This window comes from Meleagris gallopavo, chromosome 12 (genome assembly GCF_905368555.1).
Source record: "Meleagris gallopavo chromosome 12, MGAL_WU_HG_1.1, whole genome shotgun sequence".
In the NCBI taxonomy this organism is placed as follows: domain Eukaryota; kingdom Metazoa; phylum Chordata; class Aves; order Galliformes; family Phasianidae; genus Meleagris; species Meleagris gallopavo.
In genome coordinates this window covers 7004836-7024626 of record NC_139415.1, presented here as the reverse complement: position 1 = coordinate 7024626, position 19791 = coordinate 7004836, and the positions used below count along the sequence as shown (strand labels likewise).

The 19791-nt window shown below is 35.3% G+C and overlaps 1 protein-coding gene across 5 annotated transcripts in view; it reads right to left on the bottom strand.

The window, feature by feature from the left end:
- Positions 1-12286: 12286 nt before the first annotated feature.
- ZNF280D (zinc finger protein 280D) overlaps positions 12287-19791 on the bottom strand; it is a 47988-nt gene continuing 40483 nt past the window's right edge. For 4 of the 5 annotated variants that reach the window (XM_085233645.1, XM_085233644.1, XM_085233642.1 and 1 more), the window contains one exon: positions 12287-14044. In XM_085233645.1, coding sequence (XP_085089771.1) covers positions 13411-14044 — 634 coding nt within the window. In that variant the 3' untranslated portion in view covers positions 12287-13410. Of the gene's footprint in view, positions 14045-18638; positions 18695-19791 lie in introns of all 5 variants that reach the window. The other variant, XM_085233647.1, reaches the window with a different exon arrangement.

Here is a 19791-nt window from a genome sequence, read left to right as displayed (position 1 = left end):
TAAGTCAGTGTTAACTGTGCTCAAACAGTTTTGTTCATGAAACTCTTCACCAACACAAAAGAAGTTTCCAAACTACAACACACAATCTTACTGCAAAAATTTCAGAAAAGACTGTTGTTTTTGACAAAGTGGCTACAAAAACACAACTCAGAGACAGAATTAGGTAGTTCACCTTGTCCCATTCATCACCTTGTAAAACTTCTGCTTTGTCTTTACTGGTTTTCACATGTGATAACCAACCCAAGAGACAATGACCGCTACAGAGTATGTATATATATATATATAAAAATATATATATATTTTAAAAATAGCATATATAAGGCATTTCTGTGAGTACAAGAATTGAAGTTACGTGCAAAACATGCAACAAGCAATGTAGTGTAATCTGAGATGTTTCAGGATCCAGATCAGCCCATGTTGCCATTATACATTCTCAACAGATGATGGCACCAAAATTCAATCTGTAAGTAAAAACTAGCAACTAGCAGGCAGATTGCTTGGGTAAGTACATTAAAACAAATGCACCACCATTTAGCTAATTTCAATGGTATAAAACGGACACAAACTAAGTACAGGTTTTAATATGTCTTTTAAAATAAACTGCCACCTTTCTTCTGCTCCCTCCTTCTCCACGTCTCAAACTTCTATCCTTAACCATTAAACAGAGATTTTGCCTTGCAAGGTGTGCAAAGCAAAATGAGATACTCTTGCTTCTGAGGAACACTATGGCTACACCTTCTTCTTACCTTCATGCTTTCAATCTTTGCTCATGTTTGCTACGTACAGCAGTGAGCACTCTCCTGAAAGCACAGGATAAGGTGCACGATCAAGAATTCACAGTTCAGCAAGCTATCAGCAAAGCAAACTTTACTTCCAAATCTATAAAGAATTAAGCTGTTAGAAGTCAGAAAACTATTATTCCTTTACAGATATTTTCATGAGCTTCTTGCTTTGTTTTTGCCAAATGTCCTGGTTTAAACATCATCAGCTCTGGCAAGCACTTTACAAAACATCTGCTACATTAATATTCATGCATTAATTTATCAGAAATTGAGTCTGCCTTTATTGCTTCTCAGGTAAACATCACATACAGATTTAAAATAAATGAATCTGAACATACGATTTAAAATTTGGTAACCTGATTAGTAGTGGTATTTCTAAAGTAGATTATATGTTAAGATAGAAAAGAAGGTGTTAAATAATTCAACAGAAAATACATCAAATGAATAATTGGGTTATTAGCAATTTACTGCTCTTTAGTCTTAGCAGAGATTTAATGGAAGCTATGTTGCTTACACTATGAAAAAACAATTTATATTTGCCATATGTTAGCAGAATCACTAATAAAATAGTAATTTATTATTGGAATGAGCCTCAAAAACATTATGCTGAAACCCCAGAACCACGTCCAGTGGTCAGATTAGCACTTTGTTCATGGAACTGCTCTGATACAGCTCAAGGAAGACAAAGAGGCCCGTGAATTCTGAAAGAAAAAAAACCCAATGAGTGTATTTGTTAGCAGTGTCATTAGTAGGTTGAATTCTACAGATCAGAATAATGCTTGTGGCTAAACAATTTTTAATGGACAGAACTAATATTTAATGAAGATATTTAAATTAAAAAAACAAAAACACTGCAAATTCCAAACTACAGAATAGAAAGAGGGAAACATTTTTTGACACCTCAGATATTTGAATATTGCTATTGCCAAAGAAAGTACACTGAAATTTACAGGCTTAAACTACATCTTCTCTGTTTAGAGATCATTCCGAAGGCAATTTCTATAAGCTGTCTATTTATTCTTTCAGGCTTATTTATTTACTGATAGAACTGTCATCTTCTGACAGGCAGCAATGAAGGTATTAGGCGCTGCTTTACCCTGCTCTGTGCATTCTATATACCTTTTCTCATTAAATACTATTTTGACACATTAAACAATGCATGGGTAATATTTTATTTACTGGTCTGTGTCACTAAAAACAGCAACTTTTTTTTATTATTAGGTACTATACACGCTCTTCTTTGCTTTTAAGGTATGTCAGATAAAGGCCTTCTGTAAGATGTCAAAGTGTTGCAGTTAAAAAGCCAAGTAACATAGTTCTAATAGCAGGGTGTTATTTCTAGTTCTCTAACTAGCCAAAACAAAGTAGAATTGGTTTTTTTCAAGGGGAATGTTTTACATTTTTGCATTATCTCATTTTCCTCATGACACCACTACATCGCTACCTAAGTCTCACAGTATCCCAATCCTCGTCATCAACTACAAGGACCACATCTTCATCCAAGTGCAGAGTATCACTTTATCCTTAAAGCTATGCCTGTCTGATGAACTGAAGCTTATCAGCTTCACGTGTGGGCTCTAAAAGCAAACCCAAAGCCCAGGGCCTTCATGCCAGTAGACTTCTCTTTCAGCTAAGTGGGCAACACCGCTGGTTTGAGAGGAGTGTTTGCAGAGAGCAGATAACATTCACCCACATTAAGTTATTCTTTTGCTCCCTGCTCAGTAAGTAAGGGAATTAAATGAGATACATAACAAGCCTGATTTCCTACTAAAATTGAATTCAACCAATATTGCAGCATGCATCTTCTGTAGATTAGATTATTAATGACTATCTCAGCTGATCTCACACAGTGGAGTCCAACTGTACAGTACCAACTGACTTCACAAATATGAAGAGTGAGGTGTTGTAAGAAACACAGCTGTGAGAGTAGCAAAGTTTACATGGTTTAACACCAGTTTCAGACTGTTCAGAAGCCCTGCCTCAGCTTTACCAAACACTGTACCCAAGCTGTTTGTGAGTTAACTCAAGTGCAAGTACAAGGCTGGCACCCTGAACTGCCTAAACTGGAAATGAATCAAGGCAAGTTTAATAGGGAATCTCAATCAGATATCACATTAAAACACTCATTTGTGCTTCTCATTAACACATTATTTGCAGAATAAAGGTCCTGACAATGAATAAAACCTTAAGGAAATACAATACCCTCCAAACATGGTCAATCCATCCCATGAAAAAGTAAGCTGTGATTCTACCTAACATAAATCATAAAAGATGGACTGAAAGGGGAAAAGGAAAAGACCCTGTGATAAGCAGTAAAATATCAACAGTGTAAATGGAATGAATTTCTTCAATTCTGGAGCAGCATTCATTTATGAACAGATAAGGAAAAAAGAAACCTCAGGAGGAGCTTCAGAAGGCCACACCTTACTGGCCATGCAAAAGTTGTTTTGTTTTAAAGTTTTAAAGAAAGACATAAGGACTTTTACACTGTTTTTTTCTAAGCCCGCTGTACATTCCAGACCAAAATTCTATCCTCTACTCTTCTGGGATACGTGTGCACACACACGCCTGCATCTGTGCATTTCAGTAATTTATATAAAAGTTAATCCACTTGGAGCGATGAGAAATCTACATTACATTTAAATGAGCAGAGGGAATAACAAAGAAAACAGATGAAAACCATTACAGGTGTCTGCGAGGAAGGGAATATGGATGTGAAGTCTGAGAATTTTAACAGCTGTCATTAAAATACTCCAGTGTGAATTAGAATAGTAAAGCCTTTAACAAATCTTGCAGGTTACTGATGTTTGGCCTATGCATCCACAGAGGGTTGAAATTAATGTAGTGCAGTTTAAACCCAGCATGTGAGTTTAAGATAATTTTGTATTCTGGTAATTGTGATCTTCATGCAGACTGAGTCTCTGGCGTTTTTTAAGTGAAATCTCTCTTTTGTAGAAGCTCAGTACTTCAGCATTCTAAGTATTTGGACCAATATATGCAGCCAAAGGACAAGTAGTAGTCTCACTCTTATTAAATTTAGCACAAGCATGATTTAAATTGTAAGCTACCTGAAGTAGCTATACAAACTGGCAGCTTGCTCTTTCTTTGTTTTTGGTTACAGCACTAGAATAGTCAGCAAGGTTCAGTAATAAAGCATGCAAAATCAAAGTTCAATTAGCCTTTTTTCATTAACAACAATAAAATCAGACTCTCTTAAAGAATTGGATATTCATCCTATTTATAGAAATTCTGTCCACTACTATACATCAAATGGTTTGTTTGTTTGTTTTTTTAATATATTTTGCTCTTCTCCCATACATTGCTCCTGTCAGGAAATTGTATTAAATTAGGCAAATAATTCCAGGTTCCTAAATGAGGATGCTCATTTGCAGTTTTGCAAATCATTATAACACTAATTTCAAAACAAATTGAGCTTCTATTACGAAAGTGCTGCTCTGAAAGAAATGCCTCCTATTTTATCACCTTGACCTACAATGCCAGATGTGGATGTTGGTGATATGGCAGTAGAGGCTGAACCTTCCCACCAATATTCTGTTACATTTTGTTACCATGCAACAGATGGCAGCAAAGGGGCAGTCTGACAGAATGGTGTCTGCCATGGAAGCACACAGGAAGCAAAGGGGTGGAACTGAATTCCTCTATGTAGAAAAAAAACGCATCCACTGACATTCATTGACATTTACTGAACATTTATGAAGACCAAGCAATGGATGTGAGCACAGTGAGGTGGTGGGTGGTGTTTTTCTGCAGTGATGACAGCAACGTGAAACACAAACCATGTTCCAGACAGTCATGAGCAGTCGTCACACCACGAAAGGAAGAGCATTAGAATCAGTTCATCTGCATTACGACCAGGGAACTGTGTACAGAGTTGAGTATCAGCTTCAATGCATTGAAAAGGATGGTAGCAATGCTGGAATATGACAATGTTTGCACCATGTGGGTCCCACAAATGCTCTCTCAGGAACAGAAAGAACACCATACGAGAATCTGTCAGGACCAATATGAGGCCAAAGATGACAGTTTCCTGGATCATGTCATTAACAGTGATGGGATGCAGATTCACTGCTATGAGCTGGAGCCGTTAAAACAGTAACCCACTGAGGGGCAACAAGTGAATTCTCCATCAAAGTAGTTCAAAATGCAACCCTCAGTGGGTAAAGGGGCATGCACTGTCTTTTAGCATAAGAAAGGAGAAAGCCTTCTGGATTTCCTCGAGCTCAGACAAACGATCAACTCTGGCCACTACATCATGATGATGACTACGCTGAAGGCTTATTTACATTATACAGATAGTTGCTGTACTAAAGGATATGGCTCAGGGGGGAAATACTGGTGGTAAGTAGACAGTTGGACTGGATGATCATGGAGGTGTTTTCCAATTTTGATGATTCTGTGAAATGAAGGGTAATTTGCATACCCAATTTCCAGTTGTGAAAAAAATCTCATTCAAAAACATCAGCATCAGTATTCAGAAATATCAGTATCATAAAGCTGTATTTAAAGTCCAATTTAAAAAAAAAAAACATAATACTACTTTGGTAATTGATATTTTAAACCCAGTTGTCAACCAACGTGAGCAAGAAAGACGTGGTCCAAGAGACTATTTTTGTAAATATTGCCTGTTTTTACTAGGAAATCTAGGAAACGATGATTAGAAAGTGTTTTAGCTAATTACAATCCAACATAGCAGAATTTAACTCAGCCTGCAGACAATCAAAAACCATACCGCCAGGGATTATTAACCATTTTCTAGTAAACTTAATCTAATTAATGGAAGACTGAGGAAAGCAGAAAAGAAACTTACTGCAATGAGCCTGCTTTACCAAGGGGTTGGACTAGATGATTTCCAGAGGTCCCTTCCAACCTCTACAACTCCCTGAATCTGTGAAAACAGCTTGACTGAAGATCTAAGGTGAATAGAGCACTGCTCTGTTTTTGTAAACGAGTCAAAGCTGTGTAACAGCTGGAGCACAGGGAGCATGCACTCATCTCAAACCTGCCTGAAGGTTATGTGAAAACTGGCAGTGTCTTGCAGCACAAACTGATCAATTGCCATGGGGAAATCTGCCTGCATACAGACTGCGGGTTATGGTTTGCAGCCTGTACTTCTCAAAATGCTGTTGAAGTAACAAGGTAGTTATAAGCATATTTGAAAGAGAAAAGACATGACTGTAATTAGGGAACAAGTGTGCGTTAGATGTTTTTAAAATTTAATCTGGATACCAAATTACATCTCAGTTCTCCTTCCTTCACAAACCAACAACGAAAAGCTTCCAACCTAAAATAAGCTTCTTTAAACCTGAGAATAGAAGCTGTTACTCAGCCTTTATATTCTACTATCACCCTTAAAATACCACCTAATTAGGTCCTATACTTGTCCTATAACAAAATCCCTGCCCCAAAGCATTTGCAGTTTGGGTACAAAGTCTAATCACAGTATGAGTGTAAACCAGAAACTCTCTTACAAGCAAAATTCTGAAAAATCAAGATAATTACAACCCTAGCTCATCCTGATTTGTGAGGTTATTTTTAGAGCAGCACAGGCTGCTGTGCTTTAAGCTTTTTTACATTTGCATTAAGTCCTCTGTGATTCCTCCTCTGAAATGTGTGCATATGCTGAGTCCATGTGAGATGCTACCACTGGCGCTTGTCATAAGAATTAAATCCCTCTCAAGCTTGTTTACAGCTCAGCACTTGTCATACTGCTCCCCTGAGCTTCATGGCTTACTGGTTGGTGTTTTTTTGTGGTTTTTTTTTCCCCTCTCTCTGGCTCTGTGAAAGATTTAATTTCTTTTTTGTTTATGTGTGTACTTACACTTGCAGGTGCAGAAAAGAAAAAAACTGCTGTACCCAGATGTTCTGAAGCTGCAGTAGCATACATACAGCTGAAATTAAGGAGAAAAATTGTATGGGATAAGCAACCTTCTCATACAGTATTCTATAGCATATTTAATAAACCTATCATGTTTCATTGACAACAAGACTCTTGAATACAAGTTTAGGAAAATCAGAATATTTTACAGTTGCTGTCTCTACTCTTTTGCAAAGAGCTTTTCAAAGCCTGAAGGTGGTCCAATTACTCCTATTTTCAATTTTGCTCTATATTGTTGCTGCAGTTACAGACGCAATCATCAGTACAGCTACTGCATACCAAACAGTCTTAGCTCATTACTGAATTAGTTGAGCCTTAGAGAGTTCAATCCAGATTTTCAGTCATACTTTGAAAAATATATTGTGTTGTTAAAAAAAAAAAAAGAAAACCCTCTTGTTCCTGTGGTAATAGGAGAAATCATTGCCTGGATTGCCTGTAGAGACTCGAGCTCTCACATCTGAAATCTCATCCAGTTAAACTATCTCCATTTCACAAATGCAGCTGGTTAACCTTGCAAACTCTTTTACCTCACCTCATATTCTAACAGCCTATGAAAGGGTGCAAAGATTAGTAAGCTATTGCTCCATAGGCATCTACTGTAGCCATCCCTCTACACCACAGTAATGGCTTGCCTGCTTCACCTTAACAGCACATGCAGAGACAGAGGCTTTCTGCAATCAGCAGAATGGCTCTTGAACATCTTTGTTCAAACTCAGTACATGCATTAGGAATCTTTCTTTAGACATCCATGTTCCTAGTGAAATAAGTTTATTAGCACAATTATGTGGAGAATAAAGTTCTTCTGTAATTTTCTTTGATCTGCTTTTACATGTTAGTTCTTTCAGTCATGCACAACCTGTAACATAAATCTTGCTGATGATATGAATGGAAAAATACGAGCATCTGACACAGAACCCACTGGAATTTTAAAGGATGCTGCTGTGAAATTCAGATGTTTTAATCTGCTTTTCTTTCACTTGTTTTCAGCTTCAGTAATGTCCTCTACAGCTTCCACTGGGCACTGTATAGGAAAGTCTGATTATGTGCTGTACAATTAGCACATTCTAACTACTGTTGCAGTGAGTGAGATAAGATCTCTTTTTCTCTGTTTTTCTTTTTTAATATCTATACCTTTGAATGTTGGTTCCTGGGATTATCAGCCATCAACAAAACAAAAATTCTTTCCCCAGTGAGGCTCAGTACATTCCTGATCTTGGAACTGATCTGGCAGACTATTCAGGAGGGTGGGGTATTAAGAGAGCTCCCATGAAATTGGTGAATATTAACTCTGTAACCTAGAACTATTTCTTCTTTCTAAACCTCCTTGGTTTGATATCTCAGCTTTGTTAAATTGATTACATACAACTATACGCATTCTTAAACTGATGGCAGAGAAATAAAGATATGATTGTGTAAAAAGCACAGGAGTGAAAATCCATTTCCTACATTAGGAGAATGCCATGCAAGTGAAACTGTTGTTTATAGCATCTCTAAAATTCTAGGTGCTGTACAAATAAAGAAGTCAGTACTGGCTTAATATGGTCTCCAACAAACATAGTTTTTGGCTCTATTTTTTTCAGCATATTAAATAAAAGGCAGATAGTCTAACATAGCCATGGATGAGATATAAAAAGCACTTTTCACCTACCTAGAACATTTGGCAGTGAAATATATTTAGCTTGACAGACAGGAATTATCTGATGTCAGAATAAGTGACCTTATCGATCACTGATCTTTACCTAATTGGTGTACATTATACCCAAGAATATCAGACTACATCCACGTCAACTTTTTTGTGCTATGAAGCCACACCTAACAGTTCGGTCAGAAGCTTCATAGAATCTAGTGTTTCTTCAGGGAGACCTCTACTTACAATAACTAAAACACTAAAAGCAGAAGCAATTTTTCCTACATATTCTATATTCCACTCACAGTAAAGTTTCCATGTTGGAGCTTCTTATTGATCTTTTATTGCAATGAGGCATCTTGACACACCAATCATTTGCTGCTTTGTATTTCCTCTGGAGATTTTGTTCAGTAAAATTCCTAGCAGCCTTAGCACCACCTACAAAAGAAGAGAATACAGGTGTTACTGCACAGAGGCTGAAGTTCAGGGTGGATATGTTTTTACCCACTCTCTTGGTACTAGCAGGAGAACAACTTTTAAAGTACTTTATCACTGTTCCTCCTCCATCTCTTCATTTCACAGAATTGAATGGTCACATACAAAACGATGTAAGAGATACAATCAAGAAGCACTCACAGAAGTGATAGTAACCCTTCTCAAACAATGCATTTCTAAGGAGCACGCAAACACTGAATAACAAATACATTAAAATAAACCACATATGATGTGAGAAGACAGAAGATACATTTTTTTACTGCCAGAATACAAATGGCAGTAAGAGGTCACAGCTTAACAGCTTTGAAGACACCAATGCCAAACACCAATTCCCTTGTACAGTTAAATCACTCAGTGCTATCTCACAGTTAAGGAAGAGACATTGGCTTTCATGCAGAATTCTGTTTTGGTTTAATTTCAACAAGGAATACATTTTCTCTTACCTGTAATAGTGTGTACTGGCAAGAACACATGGAAAGGTCAGCTTTCTCCTGACAGAAATGCACAAGTCTCTTCAGTGTTTTTAGAAACATAATTCTCAAAAAGATTTGTCATGTTTCGCAGAGTCCTTTAGTAGCCCCACGAGCTCAACCTGACTGATCAAACTTACCTACACAGACAGTAGAGATGGAATCCAATTTCCCTTCAATGGTTGGCTCACCTAACCAAGAGCACGCTCAGATTAAGAGAACACCTAAATCCAGTACAGTGGCAGTTCTACAATGCTGTACGTAAGTTTTTGCTCTAGAGAGTATAAGGACTGTTGCTAAAACCTACCTTCTTTTTAACATAATCAAAAAAAGAGCTTTCTTCTTTCTTTGTTCATCTGCATCAGGGAAAATGAAACCTAATTGTTTTCAGTGTAGTTGCCTATAAATACAAGCATGTTTGTGCAAAGCAAAACTTGTGCACATGCAGTAGCAGTTCAGCATGGTGAAGACTTCCTACCCCTCCACCACCTTCAGTTTTTCTAGAAGTTTCCTTTGGGCTAAATTCTTCCCAATTACTTAAGCTACGTTTCACATCCCTCCACTCTGTCTCAGATTTATGTAGTAATGAGATTTCATATACGAAGTAAATAAAGATTAAAGTGTAAGTGATTAACGTTTTCCAGGGTTGTAGACTAGTTTTTAATCTTTAGAAATCCTATGCAAAGAACATTTGAATTCAGAATTCATATTTAGAATTAAATTAGTCTTCTGTAACTTCTGCAGTAAGATGCTGCAATATACAATAAACCAAATACTGTGAATTTGCTTATTGCTATAAACATGTTTCATGCACGCAAATAGTGGAAGTTAAAGCCTTTACACTGAAAGATGCAAAGGCCATACTTAAAAATTCTAACTTTAGTGACAACAGTTGATTGAAATATACAGAACCTGTAACATCTCTGGATATCCAGCCATAAAAAGTGAATAGACTCTCATCCAATAGCTTCACAACTTGCAGCTGTTGGGTATACTGTGCCTATTCCTCTTCTGGCAATGCTTTCTCCCCCTTAAACAATAGGAATTTGTCTACAATCCTCTACAAATTAGTCCAAAAGCAGTATTTTTTGCCCAAACTGCGCAAGACAAACTGAGGCATTCACTGCACTTGAGGAAGCACCGAATGACCATAAGCTACTGATTTTCAGTAGTTTTCAACCGAACAGAAACAAAGCTAATGTGTACATGGCATGTATCTTTTTCAAAAATAGCAAGTTATACACCCAATATGAAATTATAATTCAAGTAAATATTGTTAATCTCTCCTGAAGTGAAACATATATTCTAGTATGAACACTGAGAATTAAATTGAAGTTAATTTTTTTTGCAAGACAACGTAAAATTGAGCTCAAATGTTCTCCTAAGTTCAAAGAGAAAGCGGCATAGAGAAAGAACTAATGATGGCTGAAAAATAATAATAAAAAAATCTTTCATGTGACAGAAACCACCAAAAAAAAAAGAGTTACGTGCAGTTACATACAAATAACTCAAATGTAGTCAGTGTAAATTATCTTTGACTTAAGCCAAAAGCATCTATTTAGGTTTGCTCTAAGAACCAAACAGAATACATGAAAGGGATTAACTTTCATAATTATGCAATTTCCTGCAGTGTTAACAGATTTCTTCAGATAGGAAAAACAACTACATTTTCCATTCTTCACAAAAATAGCATACCACTGCTTTCATTATACAATTTAATAGTCTATTTAAACAGTCTGATGGTCTTGCTACAAAACTATCTAGTACTCTCTTGCTCCATTTGGAAGGGTTGCTATTTCAGATGTTAAACATCTGGGTGGTTTTAGACCTAACGTTACTTTGTAATGTATATGCAATCTCTACACAGACTGAAATGAACAACCCTCTACATATTAAGTGTCTGAGAATTCACATGTATTTTTGTCAAATACTCAGGTTTTTCCAGACTCAGTTGCATTTTCCACATACAGTTTGAATGCCCGATACTTTTGAGAATGTTTTCATCCAAATTCATATTATTAAAATGACAAATATTTTAAAAATTTAATTGCATAAAAGACAAATGTGAGGAAGTTACAAGCAAGTATCATAGAACTGGTTCCATTTGAAGTTAAATCTTTGCCAACACCACATACGAATTTTTCAAAGTATTTAATTGGCATGTAAAATCAACGTTCAGATTAAAAATATCACAGGTTTCTCTTTGTTCATATGCACTCATGAGCTGCTCCAGTAACATATACAAGAAGTTCCATAGCTGGTTTACTCCTTTGAACTTTCCTTCTTAGGATGCTGTATTTTATATTCCCTCGTGTCTACTTGCATGAAGACAATAGACTTGTTAATAACACCTCAAATTAACAATTTCAGTATAACTTCAAAGGAGAGAAGAATATTGCCACTTACTGTTCTCAGTTTTTTTTTGTTTTTTTTTTTTTTTTGGTCTGTTTTCATTTTATTTGGAATTCTTTAAGCAGAAGAGCTGTGACTACTTAAGTCATTCCACTTTTATTTTAAATAGGCATGGATTTCATCTGCATGGATGAAAATTAAGGAGCAATTTAAAATTTAATTCATGTGACTCTTCAGAGTCTTAAGCAATTTTGAGATGTGGTTTATTTAGAGACTTCAACAACAAGCAAGATGGTCTCCATAAGTTAATGCTGTTGCTGATTAGACTCATTTAAAAGCCAAGTCTAGACAACACAGAAGGACAAAGTGAACTTCAATTGCATGCTGATGGTCCAGAAAAATATCTCTACGTAATCTGGAGAAGTTAGCACATCTAACCACAATACACAGCTAGAAAAATATTCTTATGCATAGGCACTTGCTCATTTAATTCTTAAAAAAAAAAAAAAAAAAGAAATTACTTAAGCATCAAACTCACAATTTTAAAATGAAAACTTTAAAATGAAACTGTTCCTGCAAACTGCTACTAAATCTTTTTTAAGAAGGTGGGAATATTATGCCCAAAGTTTCAAGCTGAGCAGTGAAATTATTCACAAAGACAAAATTTTGTTGCAAATATTTACTCAAAAAAGGAATAATTTACAGCAGTGCTTTACAGCTGTTCAAAACATTTAACACATTAAAAACAAAACCAGGTCAAAAGCACATTCTGAATGTTTCAAATGGAGCAAGGAAGTTGTAAGAGCAAGCTACTGTCATATTCATTTCTACACCTAACTGCTAACTATAAAAAAACAACAAAAAAAACCAGCAGCTATCTTTTTGAATATAACTTAGACTACAAAAAGTTGTGAAATTGAACTGTACATTCCCACAGTATATGCTCTTGTGTCCTTTTTTCTAAGGGTTAGCAAGTAGCAGCTGCTAAATGGCAGAACACATGCCAGCTGGTACTTCCAGTTCGGGGTTTTTTCCTTCTTGCTTAAAACATTTTACATTAAACCATACTTTGGTTTGCCTTACAGACCATTTCTATGGGTCTACCACTAAGAATATTTAAAACAATGGTAAAAGCCTAAAAGCTACAGAACTTTTAGCATTATGTCCTACTTTGTACAATTATGTCTGGTATTTCTGCACAGTCTGCATACTGAAAACCCCACAAATATATATATTTTATTGTAATATTTCCACTTTCACTGAAAGTTTAAGTCAAGTCTACAGTCTGGCAGGATTACACCTGTACAGAGGTGCATAGATTCATATAATTGTTTACATGCTTTTACAGACAGGAATGTGATACCAAATCCAAAGCTTGTGTTTACCCAGCTATCAGCAGACCAACAACCATTGCTACAAGTGTGCTTCATTTTAACATTTGAACTAAATTCATATTAAGTTCTGGTGTTTTATTAAAAGAGTTTAAAATCTTCTCTTGGCTTGCAAATAATCTTATTCCAGATACAAAAAATAGATTTTTTTCTTCCTTTCAACTCAGTTTATTCAGATATTATATGAGAGAAGAAACAGGCATATAAACTTAAAAACACATTACCTTTTCTAAATTTACTTGATTCATTTGATTGTGCATATGTTATCTGTATATGCCAAATTTTCCTCTCAAAAAAACCCAACCTCCAAACCTTTAGCATCAATGAGCACACTCATCAGGAATGGTCCATGGTGTTCCTATCACTATATATAATACACAAGGAAATGAATGTAATTTCAGCTTGCTTCGTTTTCATCTGTTTTGTTTACAGTTGTTTCCATTCTGCTGGGACTGTCTTCTTGAGAAGTCTTGTCTATTTGTTCAGAGAGTTGTTCAGCTTGCTTTGATGAAGGTGCAACATTACCTTTCTGAAGAATTTCAGTTGCTTCATGCTCTAGTACTTCTGACGGAGTCAAAGGCTCCAAATGAATACTGCCTTGTTCACTCATGTCTGAACTAACTGATTCGGGTTCATTTCTTTTTCTCAAGAACTGCTCAAAACTAACATCTTCACCCAAAGTTAGTTTTAAGTCCTTTGCATTCATTGTTGAAAGTGTAATTTTATCCAAGTTTTGCACTTTAGTCTGATCAGTCAAGACAACATCATCTGATCTTTGGCAAGTTTTCAACTCACTTTCTCCATGAATACATTTTTGTTTCTCGCCTACCAATTGTTTGTTATGATCTGAATCACAACATGTTCCTTTCTCATGCAAAGATTTCTTCGTGCTGTTATCATGGAGTTCCAAATTGGGAACATTTTCTGTATCTGACAATGATGAACTTTCTTCAGTCTTTTCAACCGATGCAACTTCATTTTGGTTTCTATTGCATTCTTTTGTTTCCTCTGAAGAATCAAGCTCCTGTTTGCTGAAAAAACAAAGTGTTATTTTTCTAAAAGTTATAATAAAGCAACATGTGGCTATACTCTGCAAAGTAACAGCCAAATGGCATTGCAGATTTCCTATTTGTTATTTCTTAAAAATTTTCATAGCAAGATGGGCTGAATTTAACAAATTCATTTTTCTTATCCATTTATATGTTCAGCTTTAGTATCTTTAATTCTTGCATTTCATCACTAGAAATGAAGGCTGCTTCCTTCTTCTCATGTAGAATTTAAAAAAAAACAGCACAAATTTGACACAAATGCAGATACAACTAACCAAAACTTCTGTTGATGATGTGCAAGAAAAATAAGCCAGTTCATACCTTTATACTGACAAACTGAATCTGCACTGCTAACAAGTGTAAAGAAAAAAAGCTAGCTGTTGGAAGCCACAATTAATTCAAATCTAAAATTTAGTTGATCAACTAGAAATTTGCAATAAATAGATTGGTGAACGAGCATTTTAGTCACTTTTCAGAGTAAAACCACATGGTGACAGATAAAGGAAAGAACAGTGTTGATTCATGCAAGTAAAAATGAGAATCTTATTATATAGTAACATAGAAAACACAATATAAAAATTTTTATACAAAGTAGTTATTGTTTACTTTTGTATTTTTTCAATAAAGCCACATGCAGTTCTGTAAAGTGATCAGGAAAGGGAAGTGGGAGAGGGATGAGAATCCTCCAAAGAGATTCAACTATGTATTTAGATGCCACCTTTACTGATAAAACACTTTGTCACATGCTGTATGCAAACTGCTCATGTTCATATTCCAACAGATGAAACCCTGCCTTCTGATATTTCTCTTTATTTGTTATAGGAACATCAGGCTTCTCTCATCATTTCAATGAGGAAGCCCTTTTTTTTTGCTGTGAAGATTTAGGCTTGGAAAAAACACAGTTTGAAACCCACTCAAGATTCTTCAGAATGACAAGTATCTCTAACTGCCCTAAACGGTGCTGTTAAATAAACCAAAAACAGTGAAAGGTGGCAGAGGGCATGGAAGAACAAGCTGGATTTCAGATGTAAGTTTATATAGGAAGTGAAATTTGGAGCAAGTACATATCCCAGTTTAATGATTGAGTCTAAAAGTTACAAATAGTATTTGAACAGTAATATGCAGATAAGAAATGCAAGAGAGATGGCATCATCAAGTATTAAATGTATCAAAAAAGCATCTGTACTTTTTTCAAATAGTTTTAAATGTGCTTGAAACCCATTTCTGGCTAAACCCACTTGCTAAGCAATGGATAGTTCAAGGAACAGGAAATAATCAGATTCTTGCTATTAAATTTTTACAATATATCTTCAAACTAAAAGTTAAAGTGATTCGCCTACATGCTAAATGATATTGAACTGCACAGCAAAAGTCTAGTCCAAGTGCTACAAGCTACACTCAAGTTTGTTTTCAAGTTTTACTTTCACTCAAAGAAGCTAATTCAAGAACATTCAACTTTCTACTTAGGTTTAAGACACAGGAATGTTTTGAATGGGGTAAAAGACTACAAAGAATCTTAAATGGTGAACTCTTCCTGCCTGCTAAGATAGTCATAATAATTTCACTGTGACACCATTTTCTTCATTCATAATCAGTTATTAACTCAGGAGGTGAACCTTTCTGCCAAATTGTAACTTGCAATAGCTCCTACTGACAGACAAGTACACGTGCCTTTTTCACTTATTAGACTAACACAATAAACAATACTTCCTGATATACATTTTTTTCTATCCAAATTATTCTCCTCCATCTCAAACTACTAGAAAAAGAAAGAAAATGTAATGATTCAGAAAAAACTTAAGACAAAGTTCCAGCACAGGAGCTAGGCTCACTACCCAGCAGCTACAGATAATTAGCCTTACCACACCTGCTCCTAATTACCTCACCTATTCCAGAAAAATACTTTAGCTATACAGAGCCTTAGAAATTCTAGTAAGTACTTAGAACTGCTTTCATATGAAAATCCAATCAACTCTATGAAACTATATATGTGACCTTTAGCTGCTACTCTTCAACAAGCAGCTTTGAGAAGAATTAACAAGCAAAATAGTATGCTTTACTTGACAACTTTTGAACACAGGTATGCAAAAATGGGTTTAAATAAAGCAATAACTAATTCCTCATTAGCACTGACAACATTTCCACACAGGGCACTCCAGATGGATTACATTCACACACCATTCACACCAAGAAACTCTTAAAGGACAAACCAACTTTAACATAAAATGGAAATCCATAACAATCTTCCTTATCTTCATACAGTCAAACCCCAACTTTGACCAAATCCAGCCCTCTTCACTATCAACTCATTTTTGGTGAAGTGTGGGAAGTGTGGAATGGGAAGGAAGAAAAACTTTCTACATTCATTTCTCATGCAGAAGAAAAAACTCCCCAATGTTTTATACCAATAAAACAAGAGTTTAAAAATAAAACTGCTCAGTTTATGTAAGGCAATAACCATCACAAAAACAAATATACAGAAAACAGTGATCTAGTATTGCTAAACACATCAGTAAGCTCCTTTATATTGAACAATTCTCCAATGGAATAGTTTACCTCTGCTGACAACTGCTGATGAATAAGCAAAAACTCAGTAGTTGTGACACCCTCAAACCCTCAAAAAAAAAAAAGAAACTCATGACATACGGAATTTCAAAAAGTCATTCTGATAGTAAGTCAGCAGCTGAAAAAAAAAAAAGACTTAAGTAATGGTAGGAATGAAAGACTCTTTCCAGTCTATACGCAGACAGTACTGTATAAGAGCTGTAAAAAAAAAAAAAAAAAAAAGAGACCAAGGAAATGTGGAAAATGAAAATATCAAATAAGGATTTTGGCGAAAAGTTAGAATATAAAACCTGGCTGTTGTTTAGTAAAACAACCAACTCATTTTCTAAAGCATGCCACCAGCCATGGCTACAGATTGTGAAAACTGGGCCATATTAATGAACCAGCCGCTGTACCATCTGTATGAACTCCAGCTTTTGAATAAGGCTACTTGCAGAAGACATAATTTTGAGTCCAAGAGATGAATCTACTAAATGAAAGCATACAAATACCACAAGCTAGAGAATCTTAGAAATTAAAAGGAATTTTTCCTTATTGTATAGAAAATGTAAGATCTGGGAGCTAAGTAAGGCTGAAGGAAGATCGGCTCTGCCTCTGTTTCTTTTTCAGTTTTGGTGGTTCTGATTGTTGTTTTTTTGTTTTGTTTTTAAACTCTACTAGCTCAAGTTTTCTTTGTTGCCCTTTGCAATGCACATTCACTCAACGTTCTTTAGAGCATCAGTATTTTCTACTAAGCTCCTGAAAACCATTCAGGGAAAATACTTACAGCAAGAAAAGAAACCACAGAGCTTCAGGTGACATTTACATATCTGCATACACAATAGCTGCAAGGCATGCACATGAAGACCCTCAGTTTGTGGACTGTACTTACAGGTAACAAAATCAGTATTATAGCAGCATTTACTTTGGTGCAAACCAACAGCATAGTTTTGAGGCAAATTCCTAACTGTTCCCAAACACTGGTTTGGTTTATAGAACTGTTCTGGTGTGTGCAAACTAAATTTCTTTTTGAGGAAACAGAAGTAGAAGCTCTGATCCATGAATGCATCAAACAAGCTCAAACTTCTAGCAGAGCCCTCAAGAATCCAATCAACAGGAAACAAAGAGCAGGTGTATATATTGACGTTAATTTTACCTACTTAAATGTAAAGATAGAAGAATGCAGTACATAGCATTCAATTATAATGACTTACCCGTAGTTTAAAGATGGAGGAATACCTGAACCAGTCTCAATTCTTAAGTATTAGAAGTGAAAGTAAAATTCTATTTATTTGGTACTCTGCATACGACTAAAGAAAGGTAATGGAGAAACTTTTCTGAGAAGAAAAATAATCTATAGCGAGAAACTGAACGCACAGGACTGCTTTTTTAATTTACTTTTTAATTTATTTTTGAAAAGAAGGTACTACAAATGTATTTACAACTACTGAAGCAGTGTTCTGACTAACCTTTTAAAGGTTAATTTTGCATCAAAATTGTTGAAGACTACTAATTGGAGTAAGATACTTCAGGCCATGGGATCTGGAGTAGTAATGTATATACACCCATATACCTAAGTCTGCCCACACTATTTGCCCAAAGCCATGTAAAATTTCAGCTATTTTCCCAGACAGACATTAAAACTCACAATTACTATTTTCCTCAGATCTGTAGTTGTAACAGCTACACATCATACTGAATTCCCAAGGATTAACATTTACTGCTGTAGAATTGTTCCCCATTTTCCCTTTCAAAGCTGTTAATTCATGCAATACAAAAAAGTGTTTTAACACTGTATACAATTTATCACAAACTTTGACTTATTTGTAGGTTAAGCACTGTTTTGACAATTAGAACCTAAATCTTTGTGTCTTTTAGAGTACATTATAGCTGCTACTCAAAAGTTTTTGTTGAAGAAAAACACATCATGAAAATACTAATTAAAATATTCTCATTCAATTACCTGAGAAATAACACAGCATGTATTATTTTATGTAACTGAACTTCAAGATGCAGCTAATTATTGTATTACCTTTCATATGTTGGTGTTTCTGTTTTTCCTTCAGATAAACTAGGTCTTGAAATTTTCTGTAATAATTAATGATACTTTATTTTTTATCCATGATCAACTGATTACAATAAAGTTGCAGAGACAAATTCACACTGACATCCCATACATCTAAGAAGCAGAGATTGGATATTAATACAGATGTTTGCAAAATCTTGCAAGTTAAGGGAAAAAAACAACAAAGCTTTAAAGCAATCCTTGTAGCCTTTTTCATATATGCAATTGTAATTACATCTTACTGAATAGGATCTCGTGAACTACGTCCTGACAGCATTTTATTTGGAAGGTAAAAGCAAACAACAACAAAAAAAACCAGAACAACTAATTTGACAAAATTTGTTTTGCTAAAAAGCCAACAGAAAAACAAGAGAGAAAACTGAGGTTAGCATACTAAAACACTGCAGTGTTTTAGCCCTACAGATGTCTTTAAGTTAATTATAAAGAAGATTCTTATCAGAAATCTCATCACAGGACAAACCTGAGTCTATTATAATGCATCCGCCCAATGAAACAATTTTTGAACTCTGAACAGCATGATCAGATTTTTTTTATTTTTCTTTTTAAAGAAGAGTAGAAAGTAATTTTTTTTTTTTTTTAATTGCCAGTGGAAAAATTGTCAAAGCAGTCTTCTAAAAGCTTCTCCTCTACCACAGAGCATTCTGTCCATATATTATCTTACTCTTATTAGGAAAATTATACGTGCTTAAAAAAATTAAGAAACCTAGTTTTTGTTCAAGTAAGTGAATTCTGGTTTTACAATAAAAGAGGTTTTTGTACAGAAATATAAGCACCTCAACCACTTGTACCGCAAACTCTTAAGATATTTTAAACCTGCATCAATAGTATTATAAATTGTTAATATTTGTCTCCACAGAGGTGGTATATTTTGCTTCAGTAGGACCAAATCACGCAGCAAATATCCTGAAGGCGTATGGTCAGCTAGGCTTATGCTGTCTTCTAAAAGAGCCTCTGCTATATTTCTATCACACTTTGCTGTATTTCTGTTGTACTATTCCTACAGACATAAAATCTATGACAAGAAACACTTTCCAACTTCATGTCTCCACCTCCACATTCTGGAAAGTATGGATCTACACTGCTCTAGCTGGTCTACTAC